General features: G+C 44.1%; 2 protein-coding genes across 5 annotated transcripts; both read left to right on the top strand.

Annotated features, from left to right (window-relative positions):
- Positions 1-2,330: 2,330 nt before the first annotated feature.
- Positions 2,331-5,852, top strand: CIART (circadian associated repressor of transcription). Its single transcript, XM_019956444.2, has 6 exons — positions 2,331-2,427; positions 2,998-3,423; positions 3,586-3,661; positions 3,892-3,970; positions 4,072-4,183; positions 5,197-5,852. The coding sequence occupies exons 2-6, from the start codon at positions 3,058-3,060 to the stop codon at positions 5,719-5,721; spliced, it is 1,158 nt and encodes a 385-aa protein (XP_019812003.1). The 5' UTR covers positions 2,331-2,427; positions 2,998-3,057; the 3' UTR covers positions 5,722-5,852.
- A 444-nt stretch (positions 5,853-6,296) lies between these two features.
- On the top strand, positions 6,297-24,939 carry MRPS21 (mitochondrial ribosomal protein S21). 4 transcript variants are annotated; one of them, XM_070785761.1, is made up of 3 exons: positions 6,297-6,320; positions 12,510-12,624; positions 23,184-24,939. In XM_070785761.1, the coding sequence occupies exons 2-3, from the start codon at positions 12,542-12,544 to the stop codon at positions 23,362-23,364; spliced, it is 264 nt and encodes an 87-aa protein (XP_070641862.1). In that variant the 5' UTR covers positions 6,297-6,320; positions 12,510-12,541; the 3' UTR covers positions 23,365-24,939. The 4 variants fall into 4 exon arrangements, with proteins under 4 accessions (XP_070641862.1, XP_019811984.1, XP_070641861.1 ...); XM_019956425.2 differs by lacking the exon at positions 6,297-6,320 and adding an exon at positions 11,952-12,055; XM_070785760.1 differs by lacking the exon at positions 6,297-6,320 and adding an exon at positions 12,053-12,076.
- Positions 24,940-26,219: the final 1,280 nt, after the last annotated feature.

Raw genomic sequence — 26,219 nt, 5'->3', positions numbered from 1 at the left:
TCTGGTTACTCTCTACTCCTTTATGAGGGCCAGTTCTAAAGCCACAACACTGAAGAGAGCACCAGGATATGTGGGAAGGATGGATTAGAGACGGAGCTCAGTTCAGCCGCTCATTCACGTCGGACTCTTTGCGACCCCATGAATCACAGCACTCCAGGCCTCCCTGTCCATCACCAACTCCTGGAGTTCACTCAAACTCTTGTCCATCGAGTCAGTGATGCCATCCAGCGACCTCATCCTCTGTCGTCCCCTTCTCCTCCTGCCCCCAATCCCTCCCAGCATCAGGGTCTTTTCCAGTGAGTCAACTCTTCGCATGAGGTGGCCAAAGTACTGGAGTTTCAGCTTTAGCATCATTCCTTCCAGTGAACACCCAGGACTGGTCTCCTTTAGGATGGACTGGTTGGATCTCCTTGCAGTCCAAGGGACTCTCAAGAGTCTTCTCCAACACCACAGTTCAAAAGCATCAATTCTTCGGTGCTCAGCTTTCTTCACAGTCCAACTCTCACATCCATACATGACCACGGGAAAAACCATAGCCTTGACTAGACGGACCTTTGTTGGCAAAGTAATGTCTCTGCTTTTCAATATGCTGTCTAGGTTGGTCATAACTTTCTTCCAAGGAGTAAGTGCCTTTTAATTTCATGGCTGCAGTCACCATCTGCGGAGTTAGGTGACAGTAGACTTAAGAGGGAATTATTAGGACCTTGGGGAGGGGGGTGGAACTTAAATTTTGGGAAGAACAGAGAAAAGCACCCACAAACAGGTTTATTCACAGCCTATAATTCCCTCTAATTCTACCGTTTTACCTTATCATATACAGGATTGAAACAATATGCTTGGAGAAAGTTGAAGTAGAACCCTTTTATCCTTTTTATAAAATAAGCACGTTGTTAAACAAACATAAACCATCAAAAGCTACTTAGAATAGATTTTAAAAATTCACACCCTTTTCTACTTACTTTCCCCACCCCTACCCCCTGCCCTCCGCCTCTAAATATGTACCTTTTTCAGTTAGTAATTAGGGCATGCAAGGACAAACTTTAAATTTTTTTTCCCCCCTTTATCCTTGCGACCCTAATCAGAACTAGGCTGCCCCCTTGTGGTCTCTTCAATGTTACAGCTTTAATCAGCCCACAGTCCCTGAGTCCCCGTCCCCTTCTCTCCACAGTGCTCTCAATACTGCAAGGGGCGTTCCCTGGTTGCTTAGTGGTTAGAACTCCCGAGCTTTCACTGCTGTTGCCCGGGTTCAGCCCCTGGTTGGGGAACTGAGATCCTGCAAGCCTCCCGGTGGTGCAGCAAAGAAAAAAAAAAAAAAAAAAACCTGCAAGGGGCAGTGAATAGTAAACTCCAGACTTTGCCACCCTCCCTTCTTCAAATCTTCTCTAGAGGACCAATGAAGAAACTAAAGCTGAACAAAGGCATAATCTAGGAAATCAGAGACCTACCCGCCTCCCCATTCCTTGTGCTAAGTAAAATAGAATTAAGGGCACAGGGCCTGAGGAACCCGGGTAGAAGTCAGGAACAACCCGGCTGGGCTTTGACCTCTAGATTGATGGCGGGCTGGCATCTGAGCTGGTAACGTGCGTGGCGGGTTATATAAGGAAAGGGCTGGAGGAGCCGCCCCAGTGGGAGCCGGGGAGAGGACGCGGTGTTCTCGGCAGAAGTCCCCACCCTCCTCACCCAACAGGGCAGGAGGCACCCAACTTGTAGGATAAGGAGGAGGAGGGGAGAGTGAAACAGAGACCGGGGAGTCACGAGGGCTGGGCCACGGAGAGCGGAGGGGGGAGGGGGGAGGAGGAGGATACACAGTGGCACACGTCCATGTTCTCACACACGTTGCAGACGCAAGTCGCTGACGGGTTCCACGTGCTGCACTTGTAAGCGGAGGCGCTGAAAAAGCGGGGACAGGGGTCGGTTACCAAGGAAGAACCAAGAGTCCCACACGGCAAGGCTCACATCTCAGATCACACTACTAGTCTGCACACTCCAGCCGCGCGGCTGCAGCACACCACCATCCTATTTAAGGCCACGGGCTCCGCCCTTTTTCTCCCCTCCCTTCTTTTCCACTCTTTTTCCATCCTCCTCCTTTTCTCATCACCGGGTCCTCCTTGCTAGCCGCATGTAGGGGCGGAGCACAGAATACTTACCATCCAACCAATCGTCCCCTGAGAGCCGCTTTATTGGCCGGACCCCTGTAAGCTGTAGCAAATGGGATGTGAACGTCAATAACGAGAGTCACGTGTCACCGGCTACACAACCAATGAGGGTGCGAGGTCTGTGTAAGCAGGGGGAAGGCACGTGCGGAGCTGCACGTGTCCTGGAGGGGGAAGGGGCGGGACCCAGTGGGAGGGAGCCGGAGGTGGGTAGCAGAGACTCGAGAGTCTGAGTAGGAGCTGCACACAGCCTGAACTGAACCAACTGACACAGGTGAGGAGACTCTGACGCCAGGGAGCGATCCGCGCGGGAGGATCAGACCCGGTGGGAGTGGGCTTTGGGACTCGTTGCAGATATTGGTATTGCAAGGATTCGCATCACGTGGCAGGTGCGACTGGAAGTGGTCCGGCGCAGGGATGGCAATCAGAAAGGTTGGGAAGAGGCGGGAGTTTCCTACAGGGTCCCTAGGTGGGTTCAAGTGCAGCAGATTTCCGGCTTGCTGGTGGTGTGAGCTCAGGTAGAGAGGCTCGCTACGGGGTCAGGATGAGACCAGAAAAGCGAACCGGAGAAAGGGGTCATATCATGTCATTTACTCTGAACTGAGGGAAGAAAGAACAGCCTGTGTCAGGCTAAGAGCTGCTCCGCAGAGGGCACAAAGGCAATCCAGGTTCTTAGTGGAGAGGGGGAGGTAGGGAAGATGACTTTTTCTATTGTGCCCGAGACAGGATAAATATTGGGAAGGGAGAGAAGAGATGTTATTATCGTATACAGTACACCCTACTCTCTCAGTCCATTTCCCAATCCTCAGATTCTGGTTTCAGACTCCCTCGCTTTGCTCTTCAGTTGCAGGTCCCGATCTTTGGGTACTCCGGGAGCTGCTCTCCAGACCCTGCTTCTGAACCTATGGATTCTCCATCTAGCGTTTCTTCCTATTCTTCCTACTCTCTTTCGTCCTCTTTTTCCACCTCCCCAGTGAACAGTGACTTTGGCTCCCCCTCCGATAGTGAGGGGGAGGACAAGTGGGCTCCTGGCCCCAAGCCAGACTCTGTTGGGCAGAAGGAAGGTTCTCGGCCCAGCCCTGGTCCTATCCGCTGCAGGCAACGACCCAAGGTTTCCAGTAACCAACATGTAGCATCTCACTCGGAACAGCGGGGCTTGGCTTCTTCTATGTCAGGATCTGGGATCAAAAGATCAAGAGATGGTGAACTGGAGACCTGTATAAACATCCAGGGTTGTACCACAGAAGGAGACCTGCTCTTTGCTCAGAAGGTAAGAGAAAGCTGGGAAAAGGAGATGGGACCAGAGTGGCTTAGTATTCATTTGGTTGATAAGGACCCCACAAGGAGAGTATTGGCTCCCAGGGATGGAAAAATAAGTACTGGTGTGGGCAATTCTTGGTCTTCTCATACCATTTGTCCTATTTTCCTACAGTGTAAAGAGCTCCAAGGATTCATACCCCCTCTCACAGACCTACTGAAGGGGCTGAAGATGGGTCGATTTGAGAGAGGTAATTATCTGATTAGTTGCATTCATTTGAGCTAGGCTCATATCTGTCTCTGTCTCCACATGTGTTTTAAATGTGTATTTCTCATAAATCTTTGGGGCCTAGATGATTCCGGTTTGCTCCTGTGACAATTTACTTAGGTGAATCGATTTTAACTCCCTTCTGTCTTTCCTTGCGCTCACTAAATTCTTGAATCTCAATCCTTGATCTCATCTTCTCTCTCCTAACCCCAGGATTGAGCACTTTCCAGCAGAGTGTGGCAATGGACAGGATCCAGCGTATCTTAGGAGTTTTGAAGAAGCCACAGATGGGGTAAGTCCCCTTCTTTTCTCTTCTTCATAAAGTGCTATTTCCAATCCTGTTCTGTGGCTTTTTTCACACCTAATGGCCTTTTTTTTAACTTTCCCTCACAGAGAACGTTATCTAGGAACTCTGTTACAGGTGGAAGGAATGTTAAAGACTTGGTTTCCTCATATAGCTGCTCAGAAATCATCATTGGGTAGTAGCAGGAACCAGCTGACCAAGGTGAGAACTTATTATCGGAGGAAAAGTTGGGGAAATAACCAAAGAAATGACGTGTACATACAGAAAGGGGCTCCCGCTCCCATTTTCTTCTGGGTCTTTTCATCTTTTCAATAAGTTTCTTTTCAAGGAAGAGAATGCCTAGATTCCTTCATAGTCTGATTTCTAGATGTTTTTTGGCTCTATTTTGTTTGGGTCATTTCTAAGAACTCTATGGAGTTTAACCCCATACCGTGTCTTGTAGCTTATCTGCTTTCTGTATAGATAACAGAAGACTTTTTACCTGGCCAAATGAATCATGCAGGAAGATTCCACAGCTTGTCTATGAAAATCTTTTCTCCTCTGCTGCTTCTAAGCTGCTTTTCCTCTCCTTTTTACTCCTACCGAAGGATCCTTGTATCCCTCTGGAAGCATGGGTATTGAGGAATGATCACAGTTCTTAAGGAACTCAACACAGAAAATTAGAACTTAAAATACAAAAATTGGAAAATGATGATTCCAATTAAAAACTTTAGAAAGACGTTCTAAAATGAATTTGTTTATAAAGAGTGGAAATTTGTGAGACTGTTAGTTTTATTTTGTATACATCTGAATTGTTGTTTAGTTGCTAAGTCATGTCCGGACTGTAGCCGGCCAAGCTCCTCTGTCCATGGGTTTCCCAGCCAAGAATACTAGAGTCGGTTGCCATTTCCTTCTCCAGGGCATCTTCCCAACCCAGGGATCAAACCTGCATCTCCTGCATTGGCAGGCGGATTCTCTACCACTGAGCCACCAGGGAAGCCCTTAAATGTCTGAATAGCCAGTGCTATATAGTATGTGGTATATATAGTAGGGCTTCAAAAATTTGGTTACTAAAACTTTTACTTAATCATGGCCTGGCAGGAAATTATCTATTGCATAAAGCAAGGTATGTTAGCATTACAGAGTTCCCAAGGAAACCAAGATTTAAGCATCCAGGTGGAAGTAATCTGAAAGCTTTCTCACATAATTTTTTCTCTTTTCTTCCCTCTCCCTAGTATTTTCCAAGCCACCACAGTTATCCAGCTGCTTCCTCTCCTGCACCTTCCATGGAAAAGATGGACCAGACACAGCTAGGACAGCTAGTATTAAAACCAAAGCAGCCTTGGCACCTCACCGAATGGCCAGCTATGAACCTCACTTGGATCCACACTACTCCAATTTGCAATCCCCCTCTCAGTTCCCCAGGTACCATCTCCTTTAGCCATGGTCCTTTAGGCACTGGAACCAGCATTGGTGTCATCCTTTTCCTCCAGCATGGAGTACAGCCCTTGACTCACTCAGCCCCAATCACTCCAGTTCCATCTACGACAGCATCTCCTGTCATCCCTGGTAATCATCAGAAACTATCTGCAGAGGGGTCTCATTATTACAATTTTCCAGTAACTCTGCCATCAAACTGTAGCTGTGCCCTTTCCCCTCTTGGTCTACCTGCCTCGACCAGAGAGAGGACCACAGGACACCTGGAACAGATGAGAGGCCATCCTGCAGTTGCTCCTGCTGTCCATCCTCTCGACCCCTAATCCAGGACCTGAGACTGTAGTTTCTAATTTGTGTAAATATATGTCTCTCTCTCTTTTTTTTTACTTTTAATGTGTGCATTTGTGTTGAAGAAAGAGAAATCCTTTATGATTAAATACATTTTATACCTAAAGAGTTTACTCACTGGGGGAAATTGAAACCTTTTGCCTCAACCTTTTTTCCTCTGACCTGCAGAAAAGAAAGGGGAGGGAAATGTTTGTGAACCCAAGCTCCACCAAATTAGAGGTCTGGATGGGACAATATTATGTCCTGCGGGAGAGGAAAAGGGACTCTCTGCTGCTAAGTTCCTAGGAAACACCTTTGGGACAGTTAGGGGTTCAAAGCTGGGTCTGTTTTTTCATTCAGGCTCAGAGACTAGTACCTTTCCCTTTGTGTGTCTCATGCTTGTAACCTTCCAGCTGGTCCAGACTAGCAGGTTCTACCACTCAGGGGTAGCTCTTTGCTTCACTGGGAGCTGTTGATTCTTGTGGATAAATGCATAATGTAATGTACTGCTGTCAGGAAAGGGACACCAAAGCCAGAACAGCCACCGTGGTTGCTAGTTTTGAAGAGGAAGGGATGCCTTAGAACTGTCAGAATGGTGAGTCCTCTTAGATGCTGGGCCTAATCATTATTCAAAAGCTTCAGCTGCTAAATGTATGTTACCCAGTGTCATCAGACCACAAAAGTGAAGTCTGTGAATTTACTTACCTCTGCTCTTCTCCATGTATTGTTCTTTCTGATCTATCCCAGTTTCCATCACAACCATGTCCTCTCCCAGCCTTAGCGATGTATCAGGCTACCTTGTCATTTTACTTATATTGCATATTGGCTGCGTAGCATATTTCTCATAGCTAATTGTACATCTTTCACCTGTTTCTCAACTCTGTTCTCAGTAGATTATTGTCTCCTTTTATTTCAGACAACATGCTCTCTCTTCTAAGGCAAACTGCTCCAGTTGTGCTTTTGATTACCTTTCACCTCTGGAATTTCTGCTGAATCACTTGTCCCTTCTTTACTTTGCAACTTCCGATTGTTATTGATTTGTTTATGCTTTCTTCCCTCCTGCAAGTATGATCAGGTACCCTCTTCATGAAAATATCTCTTGACTCTACTTGCCCTCTTTCCCGTCTTTTTTCTCTAATTCTTTTTATTTATGTATGTATTTATTTAGCTGCACCAGGTCTTATTTGTGGCACCTGGGATCTTCATTGCGTAGGCTTAGTTGCCCCGCAGCCTGTGGGATCTTTGTTCCCCAACCAGGGATCGAATCTGTGGCCCCTGCATTGAAAGGTGGATTCTTAGCCACTGGACCACCAGTGGCTAAGGGGAAGTCCCTTTTCTTTATTCTTTAATTCTTGACAGAGTAGTCTAATCATACTCTTTCTGACTCCTTCCTATCACATAATCCTTAAATCTTACAGCCTAGCCTCCACCGCACCCTCTTAGTCACTAATGATCTTACAGAATTTGAGTATCATAAAGTAGCTTCCACCCAATCAATAGCTAAATCCAGGGGCTTTACAAAGGCTAGGTACTCAGTGCTCTCAGAGTGCTCTTCTCCCTTGGATCCCATGTCAGCACACTATCCTAATTCTCCTCTTACCTATCTGGCAACAACTTCTATATCTCGTAATAGCCTCACTTCTGCCCACTCCAGAGTATGGGTGTTCCCTTAGGCTCAATCCTTGGCTCTTTAACTATATTCTTTCACTTCAAGCTTTCATCTTCTTCATGGCTCTAATTATTACCTCAACTTAGAAGACTTCTGAAGCTTCCTCTCCAGTCTCAATCTTTCCCATGAGATGACATACTGAATGTATACATTTCTGCTGGACAGTTTCATTTACTCATTACTAATACTTAAAACTTATTAAACGTTTCAGCATTTTAGAGCCAAGAGGGTGACATGAGAGTGTGATTAGTCTATTCAGTTGTGTCCTAATCTTTTCGACCCTGTGGACTGTAGCCTGCCAGGCTCCTCTGCCCATGGGATTCTCCAAGAAAGAATACTGGAGTGAGTTCCCATTTCTTCCTCCAGAGGATCTTCCCAATCCAGGGACCAAACCGTGTCTGCTGTATTGGCAGGCAGATTCTTTACCTCTGAGCCATCAGAGAAGCCCCAAGAAGGTATTATTTGTAATTTTATAAATGAGGACACTTAGGTAGCTTGTGTAAGACAAAACAATGTGTCATACAGGACTCTTGTTTTCCAGTCTGATGCCTTTTCTAGTGTTGACCAATCAAATTAGTGTTCTTCCTGTTCTGCCTTTTTACAGCCTCTTTTTCTTCTGTTAATGCTGCCTATAGTACCATCTTTTTTCTAGATAACTAGGTTTAAAAGTTGGTGCTATTTAGTCACCAAATCCTTTTTATTCTATATTTGGAATGGCTCTTAAAATCTGTTTCTTCCTTTCCATTCCATCACCACCTCTTTGGTCTAAAACTTGGCTATAGCAATAGCTTCTCTTACCTCTAATCCCTTCTCACTTAAAAACAGATTAATTTTCCTGAAACAATGCTTTGCATGTCATTTCCTATTCAATGGCTCTCTGATATTTTGAGAAGAAAATCCAAAGCAAAGTCAAGGCCTCTGTTTCTCTCTCTGCTCCCATGCATGATCCGTCTGTTCTACGCTGTTTTGTTGTTGCTTGCTCCCAGAAACTGTAAGCCTTTTTGCCTCTAAACTCTTGTTCATGCCACTCACCTTGCCCAGCCTTTCTGCCCTCTGTTAACTAAGCCCTCCGCTTCTTTCAGTGACTAACTCAAGTCCTCTCAATTGTTTGCCCCATTAAACACGATCTATATGCTTAGGCTTTGGCCCTTTACTCCATCAAATGAAAGGAGGTATATAAACTGCCTAGTATTTGGTATCTAATTTGGTATCTAATACCCTGATATAAGATTCTCAAAAACACTACTTTTCCTCTTCCTTTCTTTCAAAATATTTTTCCGTGTTATCCCTTTTGATTCCCATGACAAATTATGTGTGATTGAAGGCACATATTAGTTCAATTTTACAGATGAGGGAACAGACTGAGTTTAAATAAGTGGTCAGCAAAGCAAGATACATGCTTTGTGGGCCATACATCTTGCTGGAACTACCCAGCGCTGTCATTGTAGCCCAAACAGTCATACCTAATATATAAACACACAGCAGAACTGTGTTCCAATAAGTTTTTTTTTTTAATTTTTGATTCATTTTTTTTTTGGCTGTCAGTCTTCGTTGATGTGAGCAGGTTTCTCTAGTTGAGGCAAGTGGGGCTTGCTCTTCATTGCAGTACACAGCCTTCTCGTGGTGGCTTCTCTTGTTGGGGAACATGGGCTCTAAGTGCTCAGGCTCAGTAGTTGTGGCACATGGCCTTAGTTCCTCCAAGGCATGTGGAATCTTCCCAGACCAGGGATCGAACCCATGTTCCCTACATTGGCAGGCGGATTCTTAACCAGTTGACCACCAGGGAAGTCCCAATAAAGTTTATTTACAAAAACAAGAATGGGGCTGGATTTGACCTGTAGGCAGTACTTTGCAGACTACTGATTTAAGTGATTTGTTCAAGGTCATATGCCTGATGAGTATCAGAATTTTGATAGAATCCAGATCACCTGACTTCCAATCCAGTGTTTTTCTACTACAGTATGTTGCTGGCTATATAATTTATTTTGCATTCATCATACGCTACCTTGTTGTACTATTTATCTTTTTGGACACTTACTATGTTTTGGTAGTTCAAGAGGCAGTGGAGGAACTTCCCAGGTGGTATAGTGGATAAGAATATGCCTGCCAATGCAAGGGACAAGGGTTTGATCCCTGGTCAGGGAAGATTCCATATGCTGCAGAGCAACTAAGCCTGCCTGCCACAAATATTGAAGCCTGAACACTCTAGGGCTGGAAAGCTACAACTAATGCTACAACTCTTTAGTTGTAGCAACTAATGTGCTGCAACTACTGAAGCTCATGCTCCTAGAGCCTGTGCTCTGCATCAGGGGAGGCCACTGCAATGAGAAGCCAAGCACCACAATGAAGAGTAACTCCTGTTCACTGCAACTAGAGAAAACCTACATGCAGGAACAAAGACATAGCGCAGTGGTGAACGTTTGTGAAAGTCGCTCAGTTCAGTTCAGTTCAGTCGCTCAGTCGTGTCTGACTCTTTGCGACCCCATGAATCACAGCACACCAGGCCTCCCTGTCCATCACCAACTCCCAGAGTTCACTCAAACTCATGTCCATTGAGTCAGTGATGCCATCCAGCCATCTCATCCTTTGTCGTCCCCTTCTCCTCCTGCCCCCAATTCCTCCCAGCATCAGGGTCTTTTCCAATGAGTTGACTCTTTGCATGAGGTGGCCAGAGTATTGGAGTTTCAGCTTTAGCATCAGTCCTTCCAATGAGCACCCAGGACTGGTTTCCTTTAGGATGGACTGGTTGGATCTCCTTGCAGTCCAAGGGACTCTCAAGAGTCTTCTCCAACACCACAGTTCAAAAGCATCTTCCGCGCTCAGCCTTCTTCACAGTCCAACTCTCACATCCATACATGACCACTGTGAAAACCATAGCCTTGACTGGACAAAACTTTGTTGGCAAAGTAATATCTCTGCTTTTTAATATGCTGTCTAGGTTGGTCATAACTTTCCTTCCAAGGAGTAAGCGTCTTTAATTTCATGGCTGCAGTCACCATCTGCAGTGATTTTGGAACCCCCAAAAATAAAGTCTGACACTGTTTCCACTGTTTCCCCATCTATTTCCCATGAAGTGATGGGGCCAGATGCCATGATCTTAGTTTTCTGAATGTTGAGCTTAAAGTCGCTCAGTCGTGTCCAACTCAGGGAATTCTCTAGGCCAGAATACTGGAGTGGGTAACCTTTCCCTTCTACAGAGGATCTTCCCAACCCAGAAATGGAACTGAGGTCTCCTGGACTGCAGGTGGATTCTTTACCAACTGAGCTATCAGGGAAGCCAACCAAAAGTAATAATAAGTAAATAAGAGGTAGTCGGATGACACAAAGTAGGCACTCCATAAAAGTTTGTTGATAAGCAAAATCATGTCCCAGACTAACTCTATTTTGGTTACTTTGAACCTGGCTTACTTTAAGGCAGGCTTCAGTTTTTGTGAGTCCTATTAGCATAACTGATGTGGATGCATCTGTCTCTGTGTATGTTCCTGTGTGTTTCAGGGGAGTTACCCAAAGAACGGTATTGCACAAGTACCTGATTGACATGCTTTCTTCTTCTGAGCCTTTCCCTACTGTTTTCCAGTAGCCATTTCCAGTAAATCTGAACTTATATGAATACCCATAAAATAAGATATATGTAGACATAACATATGAATAAAAGGAAAGCTGGTTCCACAATGAGGAAAAAGTAAAAAAAAAAAAAGTTTCTACTAAGTCTCACTAGGAGACAAATGGGATAGAAGCTGGCATAAAAGAGTCTGATTCTAAATCCTTTAGATGAGTTTTCTGACTCTTTAGTGATTCCACTTTGTTTAGTGAAATGTCTAGGGAGATGGTGATATAGGAAACTGATAGTATGTTATTTCATTTCTTGCCCTTAGATTTTTGGGTGTAAAACTGTTTTCCATCCGCAGTTCGCTACGTTGTGTTCTGTTCTTTTGTGACCACCCACCACCCTGCCCCAACCCCCCCCCCCCCCCCCAATGGACTGTAGGTAGTAATGTGCCAGGCTCCTCTGTCCATGGGATTTCCCAGTAAAGGATACACAGTGGAGTGGGTTGCCATTTCCTTCTCCAGAGGATCTTCCCCACCCAGGGATCGAATTCGGGTCTCCTGCACTGGCAGGTGGATTCTTCCCACTGAGCCACCATGGAAGCCCCTTCCACCCTGAGAGCAGCTCTCCAAGAATCCGTGTCCTTTGTGAAAACAGGAACCATGCCAGGAAGCTTCGCCTATTTCTCTCATTTTCCGTCCGGAAAAAGAAATAGATTGAATATCTATTTAAGGTTTAATAGGATTACGGCAGAGATTGGCACAACATTTTAAATCAACTCTACTTCAACTGGAAGGGGGAAAAAAAAGATTTAATAGGATTAAAGGGTACAGAATCGGGCTGACCTCAGAGGCCAAAGGACCGTGACTCCGCGAGAAAGCGAAGAATCTGTTTTGGGACAACATAAGGCAACAAGTACTTTGCTTTGCCAGCTGTAGAGTGCTGGCCCGGGGGTTGGCAGTGGCTGACCGAACCGAAAAAGCCCCTACCCCGGCCAGACGGTTGCCATGGTTTCTTCGTAGCGTCTCTTCCTTTTCGGCTTCGTTGTCCCCTTGCGATGACCCAACTTCCGCTTCCTGTTGGGGCGGGCTTCCAGTTGGCTGGGTGCTAAGGGGTGAGGGGCTCCTACTGGGAGGTGAAAATAAGGCGGGTGTGGCGGAGGGAGAGATTCCGCGCGGTTGCCCCCTTTCCGAAGCACAGAGAGACTGTGCCCAATTGCCGCCCCAAACCATCCTGGGAACTTTTGCGGTAATTAGGAGAGGGAGGGGGCGCCCGCGGCGCGTCCCAGTTCTTCCGTGCCTGGCCAAATAAATCTCCGTCGGTACACCCTGCTACTGTCGCGTTTCTTCCCTGTGGCAGGATTTGTATTGGCAATGAGAGTGGGGGAATCTTGATAACGAGTCACATGTACCTTCCAGGATATGAGGTCTTGCACGTGTCCCAGTCTCCTGTTCTGAGTCCGTTGCATTTCCAGACCCTAAATAAGCCACGCGGTTCTGTATTCTATTGTGTTTCTCTTTCTTAGCGGGTCTCTATACTTAACTTCCCCATTCTCCATCGTACTTTAGGTCCTGCAGATTGAAGACTTAAATCCAAGGTCATGGCAAAACATCTGAAGTTCATTGCCAGGACTGTGATGGTACAAGAAGGGAACGTGGAAGGTGCATACAGGACTCTAAACAGGTAACTGGTTGGGGACCAGAATCACGTCTAGGCCAACTCTCTTGAGAAGTGGGGTGATTATTCTGTCCCTCCCTCTGTCATTTGCTGTTGATCAGTCGCTCAGTCGTGCCTGACTTTGCGACCCCATGGACTGCAGCATGCCAGGCTTCCCTGTCCTTCACTCTCTCCTGGAGTTTGCTCAAACTCATGTCCATTGATTCGGTGACGCCATCCAGCCATTTCATTCTCTGTCACCCCCTTCTCCTCCTACTCTCAGTCTTCCCAACATCAGTGGGAAGACTGATGAGTGAGTCTTCCCAGTGAGTCAGCTCTTTGCCTCAGGTGGCCAAAGTATTGGAGCTTCAGCTTCAGCATCAGTCCTTCCAATGCATATTCAGGGTTGATTTCCTTTAGGATTGACGGGTTCGATCTCCTTGCTGTCCAAGGGACACTCAGGAGTCTTCTCCAGTAGAATTCAAAAGCGTCAGTTCTTCAACGCTCAACCTTCTTTATGGCCCAACTCTCACAATTCTTACATGACTACTGGAAAAACCATAGCTTTGACTATTTGGACCTTTGATGGCAAAGTGAGGTTGTTTCTAACCAGTGCCAGCCCAGGTGTTCACAGTCTTGGAACTTCTCAGTCCCTCAGTTTACTGTCTTAAAATTGAAGTTCTTCCCCAATCCTAACAGTGTGAGGCATATTCATCCACAATCATTCCTTTGATGATGAACCTGAATTCTATCCAAGACTTTAGGAAAGAGCCCAAAGGGAAAACCAAGTTATAAAATTGCTAGTCAGCAGGAATATAGTACATGATACATGGAAAGCTGAGCGAGAGATTGGTGTGGGACAAGGCTAATGGAAAAGGTGAGCTCAGATTTAGGATCTTAAAGGAGCAAGCAAGTGATGGAAAACTGAAACAGGTTCAGAAAATAGGTTATAACATAAGCAAAAACATGGAAATAAACTCTCTGAAGTGGAGGAGCTGTGTTGAAAGGTTTTGAATGCTAGGCTGATCCCTAATAAAGTTATGTTTTCTAAAGAAAATAGTTCATTAATCTGCTCTTATCACTAGTTTTAAGGATTTTGACTTTCATTTATCATTTTCTCTCCCCAGTGAAGCAGAGTTTGGAGAAACAAATGCTTGTTGAATTGAATTATATGAAAGAGATAATACATGAGCTGATCTTCTGCCTTAAGGCCACTAAGGTGGTTGCTTTATTAAAGAAGTAAGAGAAGCCTGGGAAGATTAAGTTATATTCCTTGGGTTACAATTATTGAGTGGTTGAAAGAAGTATAAAATACACACATTTTTCTAGTGCAGTGTTCTTTGCTCCATGTTATAGATTACTTACTGGCTTCTGTGGAAATGAGGAGACCTATGGCAGTCATTCTCCAGTTAAGAATCCTTATATGATTAGGTTTAAATGTAGGTGGGGTTCTTGGGGACTGAGAAGATAAATGAAAGAGAACTACTTCTTAGCAGAGCAGAGAGTTCTAAGTGTGGAGGACAGAAGACCATAGTAGGTGAAGACAAAGATGCTGCCAGAAGCTGTGTGATTGAGAAGCAGTTGCAGGCTCAAGATGATTTGTATGTCTTTTTAAAAAGTCAGCCTCTTTACCTCTTATGGTGTCTGAACATGCCAGTCATATCCTTGTATAGTAGAAGCTATTCCCACTGTACTTTCACTTAAGTTGAAAGGATAACAGGGCAAGTAAGATAATCCTATTTCATGTTTCTCTATAATTGCTCATTCTAGACTCTTCTATTTCAGACTTTTAAGTGGCATGTCTGTGGGAAGGTTGAGATGTCTAATGATCTCTGCTCTTACACTGGAAGCACTAAGTGAATATCTTTACAGATTCTGTAGCTAATTAGCTAGTGAGATGAAATGATGAATTTGGGGAAGGAAAGTCTTTCAGATTACCTCACCCTTTTTCTGACCTATCCCTATAAGTTTTTTTCTGTGTGGTTTATTTTGGTGAATTTAGATAGGTTTTGTTGTTGTTGTTCAGTCAGTAAACCATGTCTCTCTCTTTGCAACTCCATGGACTGTAACACACCAGGCTTCCATGTCCTTCACTATATCCTGGAGTTTGCTCAAATTCTTATCCATTGAGTCAGTGATGCTATCTAACCATCTTATCCTCTGCTGCCCTCTTCTCCTTTTGCCCTCAAGTCTTTCCTAGTGTCAGGGTCTTTTCCAATGGGTCAGTTCTTCACATCAGGTAACCAAAGTATTGGAGCTTTAGCATCAGTCCTTCCAGTGAATAGTTAGGGTTGATTTCCTTTAGGATTGACTGGTTTGATCTACTTGTTTTCCAAAGGACTCTCAAGAGTCTTCTCCAGCACCACAGTTCAAAAACATCAATTCTTCAGCACTCTGTCTTCTTTATCCAATTCTCACATTTGTACATGACCACTGGAAAAACCATAGCTTTGACTAGTCGGACTTTTGTGGGCAAAGTGATGTCTTTCCTTTTTAATACCTGTCTAGGTTTGTCATCGGAGAAGGCAGTGGCACCCCACTCCAGTACTCTTGCCTGGAAAATCCATGGACAGAGGAGCCTGGTAGGCTGCAGTCCATGGGGTCGCTAAGAGTCAGACACGACTGATTGACTTCACTTTCCCTTTTCACTTTCATGCATTGGAGAAGGAAATGGCACCCCACTCTAGTGTTCTTGCCTGGAAAATCCCAGGGATGGGGGAGCTGCCGTCTATGGGGTCGCACAGAGTCGGACACGACTGAAGCGACTTAGCAGCAGCAGCAGCAGGTTTGTCATAGCTTTCCTTCCAGGGGGCAGGCATCTTAATTTCATGGCTGCAGTCACTATCCACAATGATTTTGGAGCCCAAGAAAATAAAATCTGTCACTGCTTCCATATTTTTCCTCTTCTGTTTGCCATGAAGTGATGGGACCAGATGCCACGATCTTAGATTTTTGAATGTTGAGTTTTAAGCCAACTTTTTCAGTCCCCTCTTTCACCTTCATCAAGAAGCTCTTTAGTTCTTCTTCACTTTCTCCCATTAGAGTGGTGTCATCTGCATATCTGAGGTTGTTGATATTTCTCCTGGCAATCTTGATTCCAGCTTATGTTTCATCTAGCCTGGCATGTTGTGTGATGTACTCTGCATATAAGTTAAATAAACAGGGTGACAGTATACAGCCTTGTCGTACTCCTTTCGCAATTTTGAACCAGCCAGTTGTTCCATGTAAGGCTCTAACTGTTGCCTCTTGACCCCAAATACAGGTTTCTCACAAGACAGGTAGGGTGGTCTGGTATTCCCATCTCTTTAAGAATTTTCCACAGTTCATTATGATCCACACAGTCAAAGGCTTTAGCATATATAGTCAATGAAGCAGAAGTAGACGCTTTCTGGAATTCCTTTGGTTTCTCTATGATCCAGCAAATGTTGGCAATTTGATCTCTGGTTCCTTTGCCTCTTCAAAACCCAGCTTGTATATTTGGAAGTTCTTGGTTCATGTACTGCTGGAGCCTAGCTTGAAGGATTTTGAGTATTACCTTGCTTGCATGTTAAATTGTACAGTAGTTTAAACATTCTTTGGCATTGCCCTTCTTTGGGATTGGAATGAAAACTGACCTTTTCCAGTCCCATGACCACTGCTGCCTTTTCCAAATTTGCTGACACTGAGTGCAGCACTTTAACCGCATCACCTTTTAGGATTTTAAATAGCTCAGCTGGAATTCCATCACCTCCACTAGCTTTGTTTGTAGTAATGCTTCCTAACGCCCTCCTGGAGGAGGAAATGGCCACCCACTCCAGTATTCTTGTCCTTTAGCTGCCTTTTCTGTATGTCTCTCTTAAATTCCGGCTTCTTATTTCTCTCATATTTTTGATAATAAGTTGCATATTCTGCAGTTGAATTACAGCAATAGGTATGACAACAAATGAGAAGAAAGGAAGGTGGTTAAAGCTTTAGCATGTTTAGAACACAAATATAGTCTTACAAAGAAAATAGTCTATGTGTCTGTACAGTGAGATCACCACAGAACGCTTTTTATATAACCAAGGGCCCTCGTTGGTGCCCTGAGATGAAGAGATGGAGACTGGGGGTTGCTAGGAAGCCCTGCATGATTGGCTGGCCCCCAGGTAAGGAAAGTCAAGTACTCAGGAAGTGTGCCCAGTTGACCCCTTTTATTCCTGGTAGGAGAGCCTCTGGGCCCATTGAGTCGTCCTGTGTACACTCTTGTCCTGACATAGGCTGGCTACAGTGACGTGTGTCTGTCGCCCTCAAATTCCTCCCGCTCGGGCAGCTTAGCTCCTTTTACATAATCTGTTGAATTTCACTGAAACTGGAAGCTGACTGTCCTGCAGTATTACGTTGCCAGGCACCCAAACTCCAGGCTGATCTGTTTACTGTGAGCCTCTTGGTCTGCTAGTCCTTGAACTACCTGTGGAAGCAGAAGCATCATTATTACTTCTATTTACTTCATAAGTTCTACAAAGCTCTTCTTACATCCTTGTTTATTAGAAATAAGTAGATGCCTTTACTGTAGGGATTCTGGAACATTTGAGGATAATCTGTTCTATTTTCAGGATAACTAGAAAGTGCAGCGGAGAAGGCAGTGGCACCCCACTCCAGTACTCTTGCCTGGAAAGTCTCATGGACGGAGGAGCCTGGTAGGCTGCAGTCCATGGGGTCGCTAAGAGTCAGACACGACTGAGCAACTTCACTTTCACTTTTCACTTTCATGCATTGGAGAGGAAATGGCAACCCACTCCAGTGTTCTTGCCTGGAGAATCCCGGGGACGGGGGAGCCTGGTGGGCTGCCATCTATGGGGTCGCACAGAGTCAGACACGACTGAAGCGACTTAGCAGCAGCAGCAGAAAGTGCAGGGTGAGGAAGGAAATCCTCACCTGGCACCTTGGAATTTATTTGATATGTGTTTTGGAAATAGAACCATCCAAGGAATACCATTTAGCAACTCCATCATTATGTTAGGGGGCACCGATCTTTTCATTTTTTTTCCCCTTCTTCTATTCTTTTATTCCTTTGATACTTTTTTCTTGTTTTTCTTTTCTGCCTGACCACACAGGCATTTACTTGATAAGATGATCACTTTTGTCTGTTTCAGAACTCTTTCGAAACTCCAGTAGGATACCTAGTCTGTTTCTCAACTCTTCCTTTTGCACTTCTCTTTCATAGTACTTTTAAACTGTCCTTGTCATTCCAGTAGGCTCCTCTTCCTAGGTGAAGTCATATCTAGGGTCTGTGTTCTTTTCGTGTGAAAGTGTAGTGTTACTCAGTCATGACTGACTCTTTGCGACCCCATGGACTGCAGCCCGCCAGGCTCCTCTGTCCATGAGATTTCCCAGGCAAGAATCCTGGAGTGGGTTGCTATTTTCTTCTCCAGAGTATCTTCCCACACCAGGGCTTGAACCTGCATCTCCTGCATTGATGAGTGGATTCTTTACCCCTGAGCCACCAGGGAAGCCCAAACAAAGCCTAGACAGAAATAAATACTTAGTTGTTTGGATCAATGCCTTTCCCTTAGTGTGCCATGTCTTCTTCGCTTGCATCTTTTTACTCTAATTAAGGAGTCTGGCTCAGCTTTTTCCTCTTTTATTTTCTCTTTGCCTGTGGGCACCGCAGTAATTTGTCTTTTGAACCTCCGTGATTTTTATTGGAGAAGCAGAGTGCTGTTATAAAGCACTGCACTAAAGACCTGAATTCTACTTCTAGCTCTATTTTGTGATCTTGGGCGGGTCAGCCTCACTGAACTTCCGTTTTCTAACCTGTAAAGAGATGCTGGGGACTTCCCTGGTGGTCCAGTGGTAAGATCTCGAACGCAGCACAGTGCAGCCAAGAAAAAAAAAGATGACGTTACCTGCTTAATCAGTTTCATAGAATTATGATTAGGATCATGGATGTGAAAATGCTATCTAAACTCTAACATGCCATTTTAGTAAAGGTAATGTTGTGGCCTTCTGAGCTAATACTCCCAAGAACTGTGTCTCTTATAAAGTAACAATCCCTTGAGCTGTGGACATTTGTCAGTCACTTACAGCAGCACTCCCCAACCTGTTTGGCCCCAGGGGCCAGTTTCTTGGAAAATTTTTCCACGGACTGGGGTTGGGGGATGGGTCAGGTGGTAATTCAAGCAATGAGGAGTAGCAGATGAAGCTTTGCCTGCTCATCTGCTTTGCGGCCCAGTTTCCTAACAGGCTTTGGACTGAACCAGGGGTTGAGGACCCCTGACCTAGAGGATTCATTTTTGTCATACATTTACTGATATTTGCTCTTTGCCAAGTATAATATTAAATGCAAAAATGAAAGACTTAATCTGTAACCTTAGAAAGCACACAGCCCAGTAAGGGAGATACACTGTCTGATCAGTGTTTTAACAGTGTGCTGTGGCATTGGTTCTCCCTGGACCGTCAGCTGCAACATCACCTGGGAGCTTGTTAGAAATGCAAATTCTTAGGCTCCACCTTAGACCTGTATGAAGTCAAAAACTGGAGGTGACACAGCGATCTGCAGGGTTTTTAATTTTTAAACATTATTTATTCTGGGCAGCACTGAGTGTCTTGCTGCATGTGGGCTTTCTCTAGTTGCTGCAGGTGGGGCCGCTCCCTAGGTGCGGTGCACAGCTTCTCATGTGGTGACTTACCTTGTTGCAGAGCATGGGCTCTAGGACTTGCAGGGTTCAGTAGTTGTGGCTCACAGGCTTAGTTTCCCCGCTTCCCGGCCCAGGGGTTGAACCCCATGTCCCCTGCATTGGCAGGCAGATTCTTAACCACTGGACCACCAGGAAAGTCCCAGCAATCTGTGTTTTAACAAGTTTTCTAGGTGGCTATTGCATGAGTCTCAAACTTTAGTTTGAGAACCACTGTGCTTTGGGAACAGAGGGAAGGCATGATTAATTTCTCCTGTATCAATTTACAAATGTCGTTACCCATTGGTTTACGCCTTTGAAGAGTAAATAGCATTTTATACAACAGAAAAAGAAAGGAATAGGGCTTCCCTGGTGGTCCAGTGGTTAGGTGTCTGTGTCGCAATGCAGGGGACACAGATTTGATCCCTGGTCTGGGAGGATCCCACATGCCTCGGGGCAACTGAGCCGGTGCACCACAACTGTTGAGCCCACATGCCGCAACTACTGAAGCCTTCGAGCCCTAGAGCCTGTACTCCACAACAATAAGCCACTGCAATGAGAAACCCACGCGCTACGACTAAAGAGTGGCCCCTGCTTTCCACAACCAGAGAAGGCCTGAGCACAGCAACGAAGACCCAGCACAGCCATAAATAAATAAATAAATAATTTTTTAAAAGTTTTTTTAAAAAGGAATCATTGTAAAGAGGATTGTGAACAAATGTAAAAAATAGATATGTAATGTGTTTGAAGTAAACACATAGTTCAGTGTGACTAGACAGGCTTTTTAGGGCAAGTTATTAAAGATAAAGCTAGAGAGAAAGGGACGATGAAACTCAGTTGTTTAGGGCTTTGAGCTTAGACTAGTGGTTCCCAAATGTGCACTTTGCAATTACTAGGGGAACTTAACAAACCCTGCTCATGTCCCTCCCTACTTGTAATTTAATTGGCCTGGAGTGGCCTAGGGTTTGGAATTTTTAAAAGATCCCCAGGATTTGGATTTTTAAAAGATCCCTAATATGCAAACAAGTGGGAACCACTGGGTTAGACTATTTTGTTTATTGGGAACAATTTTTATTTTTTTAACATCAGAGTGACATGCTCTGATTTATGTTTTAGGACAATAATTGGTGTAGGGAAAGAGAATGGAAATAGGGCAACCTGTTTATCCTTCACAATTCAAATAAAATATCCTTTAGGAAGCTTTCATAACCACCTTATCCTCAAGTCCTCTCCTGTGGGCTTCTATAACAATATTTCCCTTATCTTTGCATCTGTCACACTCTATTGTAATTCTTTTGTCTTTACTAGACCACAAGGGTAGGAAACCATATCGAAGTTTGTTTTCTATCCTCAGCATTTAATGCAGTATCTGGTATAGAGTTGATATTTCATAAATACTTACTGATTAAATGACCAGTTAGGTGATCATTTCAGTACAGGTGTAAGATAAGGATCATAATTAGAGCTGTAGCCATAGGAAGAGAGAGAAGGAAGAGATCTAAGAACTATTTCAGGTTATAGAATTTATAAGATACTGTAAATGTGGGTGTAGCAAGAAAAGAAGTCCTAGTCCAGGAACATGAGATTTTAGCTTGAGTAACTGATGATGCCATTAACAGATAGAGTATAGAGGAGGAAGAATGAATTTTAGTTGGAGAAAATAAGTTTGTTTTTTGTGAGGTTTAAGGCAATTGGAAGCATTGGCCTAGCTCTTAAGACTGGAACTAGAGATAATGATTTAAGAGTCAGCAGTGTCTAGGTCAGTTCTCAAGTGTGGCCCTACATTAGAATTACCTGTGGGGTCTTTTAAAATATACCCAGTATATAACCCCACTGTAGACCAATTAAATCAGAATCTCTGAGGAATGGGACCGAGGCGTGAATACTTTTTAAAGGCTCTTAAGGAGATGATTCTGTTGTGCATCAGGGTTGAGGCCCATGTTATAGTTTAAGGGAATCATGTAGAACCAAAAAGGAGGAAATTTACAGTCAGAATCTGGAGTGATACCAACATTTAAGGGTAAGATGAGGAAGAAAGCCAGCATTGGAGACCCTCTGTGGGCAAAGGTATTGAGTGTTTGGTGCCCTGCTTTTCTACTGTACAACTCTAGTGTTGGATCCACTTTTGGGCATGACTGTGTTTTCAATAGAACCCGAATTATCTGCTCCTTCCACCGCTGGGAGTTTGAGACAGTTCCCTCACCTCCCATCTCCCTGCCATTAAAACCTAGACAAACTGATCTTACAAATCAGCAGGAGTGTAAAAGTGTCCCAAAGGACAGTGGTGCCCATGTCTATTCACATTAGTAATGTACCCAAAGCTCAAATCTTTTCAAGCTCATGTTCAATCTATTATTGTTACCTTGGGCTTCTGGTATAACATAGCAGCAATACATAGGGTTTCCCACTGAGCAGAAGGAGCAGGTAGTTTCTCTTATTTCCTGCTTCTTCTGTCTCCCCTCTAATTATGTGCTTAGTTGTTCAGTCGTGTCTGACTCTGTGTGACCCCATGGACTACAGCCCACAGGCTCCTCTGTCCATGGGAATTCTCCAGGCAAGAATACTGGAGTGGGTTGCCATGCCCTCCTCTAGGGGATATTCCCAACCCAGGGATCGAACCAAGCTTTCCTGCATTGCTGGCGGATTCTTTACCGACTTAGCCATCTCCAGTTGTGTTTCTGACTGACTTTTTACGTGTAATGAAAGGAAAGAGTAGGCAGGATTGGGGTCATGTAAACAATGCAAGATTGGAGGGCAGGTGCCTCCAGACTTCTCAGGACCAGCTGATGATGGGTTGAGAGGGAGGAACAAATTGCAGATTGGAGCCAGAGCTCTCAGGTGCCTCGGGATAAAGTAAGTTATAGAATAAGCCCCTGTGTCTTCTTGGCTCAGTGAGAACAAAAAGGTGATTTTGAGGTATGCATGTTATGAATCCAGCAAGAGGAACTGTTGAAGTAGTTAGGTGGGCAGGAAAAAAACCTGAGCTAAATTAAGATGAATAAAACACACTTTCTGCCTTCAGGGATTTTCAGTCTAAGGAGAGAGACATCTGTATAAATAACTAACAGAATGGCAAAATGAAATAATCTCTACATAGGTGTTCAACAAAACAAATTATCTTCTCTCTAAGATGAGAAAGGTTTGTGGAGAGATGGTATCTGGATTTGGCCTCAGAAAGATGTGGAAAATCTCCCAAGGGGAAAAAAAAACATGGAAAACCTCGAAGGTTGGCAGTTTGGAGCTGTGGATGGCATTCTAGGCTGAGGAAGCAGCCCTGAGTAAAGACCTGGTATTAAAAAAAAAAGCTCCTATGAACACTTAAAAAGATTTGCTATTAATGTGTGTTCAGGGAGTAGTCAGATGTGTGGTTGGAGCATGTGGTACATGGGAAAAACATGGTTGAGGCTCTTATTTTGATGCTTCTATCTGTATCACTGGTGTGATAAGGGTCTCTTCTTTCCCTGTATGAAGTAGGCCGAGATTTCCTAAATGTTCATAATTGAGCTGCATCAGCTCTTAAACACAGTAGGGGTGGAACTACATTCTCCCTTAAGGACCAGGTAGGAATCACCTCTAGTTATTTTCTTTCCTACTGCAAATGACTTATCCCATTTGAAGATTCTGAAATGGTTGAGACCATTGGTTGAGACCCCCTGCCACTGCCATCTCTCTCAGGTGTGTTGTGGTAGGAAATAAAAATGGTTGAGAACATGATAATGACGATAAACTCCCCAAGAACAAGGACTGTATAATTAACTGCCTTTTTATTTCCCCAGGTATTCCTGTTTGGGGCCTGGCCTGTATATGTAGGCAGTGAATGCTGTACTGTCACCATTGCACACTATCATTTTTACAGATACCATTCGTTTGGTCAGTTGACTTCTGATCATTGTGAAACTGGAAAAGAATAACAATGAGCCTAAGCCTCTAACTTCATTGCCTGTCCTTAAACAGAATCCTTACCATGGATGGGCTCATTGAGGACATAAAGCGACGGCGGTATTATGAGAAGCCTTGCCGTCGGCGACAGAGGGAAAGCTATGAAACCTGCCGGCGGATCTACAACATGGAAATGGCTCGCAAGATCAACTTCTTGATGCGAAAGAATCGGGCGGATCCATGGCAGGGCTGCTGAGGCCTGTGGATAGGAGGCCCAGTATGAAAACCCTTACCAGTTGTCTGCACCTCTTTTCTTCCTCCAATTCCATTTACCTTTCTTAAAATAAACTCAATCACATATATGCAAGAAGCAATTCCAGTAGTCAGCAGTGGATACTCTTTTATTAAGTCAAAAGACAACTGAGTCAAAAAGTAGTCTAGGGATAGAATGTTGGTTGCCAAGGGCTGGTTTGACAGGAGGGGGATGGGAAATTATTGTTTAATGAGTATGAGTTTCAGTTTGGGAAGATGAAAAGGTCTGGAGATGGACGATGGTGGAACTTGCACAACAGTGTGAATGTACTTAATGCCATGGAATTGTATGCTTAAATGATCAGTTATGGTACATTTTGTGTTTTGTATATTTTACTGTAATTTTTTAAAAAGCAGTCTGAGGTGGGAAATTTTTCTCAAATGTAGTAGAGTATATCTCCCATGTTCTGACTAATTTTTATGAAACTCAAAGCAAGATCTTATGATTGGAAAAGGATCTATTCCTCTTTACTGAACTGCCTTCCAGCTGTTGGCAGGCAGTTCAGTAAAGAGAGAGGAAGTATGTATGTATTGGGAGTAAGTTCCACTTCTGAAACACCCATCAACCAGAGTAGTAGAGAGCTGAAACCCTTCCCCAAAAGAATCTTTAAGTCAGTCTAACATTTACCCCTGTTTTGTCTTTTCTTTAATTTTCCGAAAGGAAGCTAATGGAGGGTTGGTATACGTGAAAGCAGTAGATGGATGGTAGGAAAGAGGGAATGGGGGAGTGTTAAGAGAAAGCCAGAAAAACCTACAGTGGTGGTTCTCAAAATGTGATCTTCAGATCAGCAGCATCACCTGAAAAACAGCTTGAAATGTACGTTTTAGACCTACTTTAGACCTTCTGAATTGGAAATTGAGGTTGGAGCCCAGCAGTCTAAAGCCCTGTGGGTGATTCTGATGCCTGATAACATTTGAGAATCATTGCCCTATAGTACTCAAAAGAGACTCCAGGTGGAGGTTCTGACTACTACCACTCCCTGTCCTCAGCAGGCACTTCCAGGTGAGAGCTGGGGCAGCTGACCAGCTGCTCTGCTTCCTCTCCTGTTGTGTTTTTTCTGACATTGGTCCCCTTACAGTCATGCCTGCTGGTACAAAGAGAGTTAGCGCCAACCCCTGTAGAATGCAAAGGGTAGTCACCTCTCCTGACCCTGACTGGAGCCCTCTCAGATTTAACAAGAGCAGACTGCCTCACCTCCTACCTCTCCACATCAGTAGCGTTCAAACATTGCCCCCTTGTGGTACAGCAGCATGACTTCAGATTTCTTCTGGTTTTAATTCTGTCTTCAGTGTTTTTTCTCATTTTCATGATAACCATATTTATTGATTAAATATGTGATGGAACAATTTTATACAATCTCATAAGAAATATTTATACTTCTGAATCTGATTGAACCTTTCAATCTCTGAATTTTGTCTTCAGTACATCACTTTTGAATGATTTTGAGCCATGGCATGGTATCATCTGCCAATTGCTGTTGCTAAAGAATAAAGACCTGGCTTCTGCCAAAATGGTAAATAGGAGAACTGGGTCTGTTACTTGTCAGCATTTCCCTGAGGCTAAAGTTGTTTTTGTCTTCCCTGCAAAATACTAAGGGGTGGCTAAGGTCTGGAATTTGTCTCTGAAATTATCCCCTGCTTGTCCTAATCTCCAGTCCTGACCATCTTCCATGTTCCCTGGAGCAGTGAAAAATAATGGGTTGTAGCAGGTAGCCAGTTGAAAAGGCCTCGTGTGTGAAAAGGGAGTAGCTGGCTGGCTGAAGTCCTAATCAGCTTGTGCTGTCGTGGAAGGAAGAAAGACCTTCCACTCCCTGCTCTGGAAGCTAGAAGATACTTCATGGTCACTTAATGAATGGGGATTACCCTAATCTTTTTATTTCTGCATTAGCTTTAGAAGAGGGGTGGTTTAGTACCTTTTGCATTTCCAGGTAGCGTTAGTGGTAAAGAACCTGCCTGCCAATGCAGGAGACATAAGATGCAGGTTTGATCCCTGGGTTTGGAAGATCCCCTGGAGGAGGGCACTGCAACCCACTCCAGTATTCTTGTCTGGAGAATCCCATGGACAGAGGAGCCTGGTGGGCCACAGTCCATGGGGTCGAAAAGAGTCGGATGTGACTGAGCATACATGCAGCACGGCTTAGTATTTACACAGTTACAGGATAATAGATACAATACCTCCTACCTTGATCTTAGGCATCTTTGCCCTCTCTTAGATGTCCACCTGATTGCCTCTGGCAGGCCTGTTCTGATCATAATTTAAGGATCTTATCTTTAGTGCTCCAGAAACAGCTACCTCTTTAAAATCGGACTCTGAAAAAAAAATAAAATCGGACTCTGTTGAGTAACTTTGACGTTGCACTTTAAAGTTTTCAGAAGTGCTCTAAGTACAAAATAAGTATGCCTATGGGTTAACTGAAAATACTAAGGAATAAAAACTCACTAAACAAGTAAAGTAATAATGGATTACTGTATTAAAAGGTAGTTGAAGGAAAAGGAAAAGATTGGAACTTCTAGTGTGTGCCAGCTACCTAATATACATAGTTTTTTACATAGTCAAAAAGATCTAGATTCAGTCATGACCTTGGCAAATTATTTACATAAATTCTAAGAATTTAAATCTATCTGATTCCAAATAATGGAAATAAAATCAGTTCCTAAAAACCTATTTCCCTATGGGGAATTGAATCCAGGTGACTGAAAGCACTGAACCTAAATTTACAACTACAGAGTTGGAACTCATTAACCCATTTAACAGACTTTTTGGAGTGACTATTTGGAGCCGCAAGAGTCAGACACGAC

This window comes from Bos indicus, chromosome 3, assembly GCF_029378745.1.
Source record: "Bos indicus isolate NIAB-ARS_2022 breed Sahiwal x Tharparkar chromosome 3, NIAB-ARS_B.indTharparkar_mat_pri_1.0, whole genome shotgun sequence".
Classification (NCBI taxonomy): domain Eukaryota; kingdom Metazoa; phylum Chordata; class Mammalia; order Artiodactyla; family Bovidae; genus Bos; species Bos indicus.
Note: the sequence above shows the minus strand (reverse complement) of the source record. Positions and strands in the feature narration are given on the sequence as shown.

Excerpts from the sequence above, each read along its gene's own strand:
- CIART (XM_019956444.2), top strand. The coding sequence starts at position 3,058 with ATGGATTCTCCATCTAGCGTTTCTTCCTATTCTTCCTACTCTCTTTCG. Across the intron at positions 3,971-4,071 it reads TTGAAGAAGCCACAGATGGG|AGAACGTTATCTAGGAACTC; the intron begins GTAAGTCCCCTT and ends TTTCCCTCACAG. Across the intron at positions 4,184-5,196 it reads GCAGGAACCAGCTGACCAAG|TATTTTCCAAGCCACCACAG; the intron begins GTGAGAACTTAT and ends CCCTCTCCCTAG.
- MRPS21 (XM_070785761.1), top strand. The coding sequence starts at position 12,542 with ATGGCAAAACATCTGAAGTTCATTGCCAGGACTGTGATGGTACAAGAA. Across the intron at positions 12,625-23,183 it reads GCATACAGGACTCTAAACAG|AATCCTTACCATGGATGGGC; the intron begins GTAACTGGTTGG and ends GTCCTTAAACAG.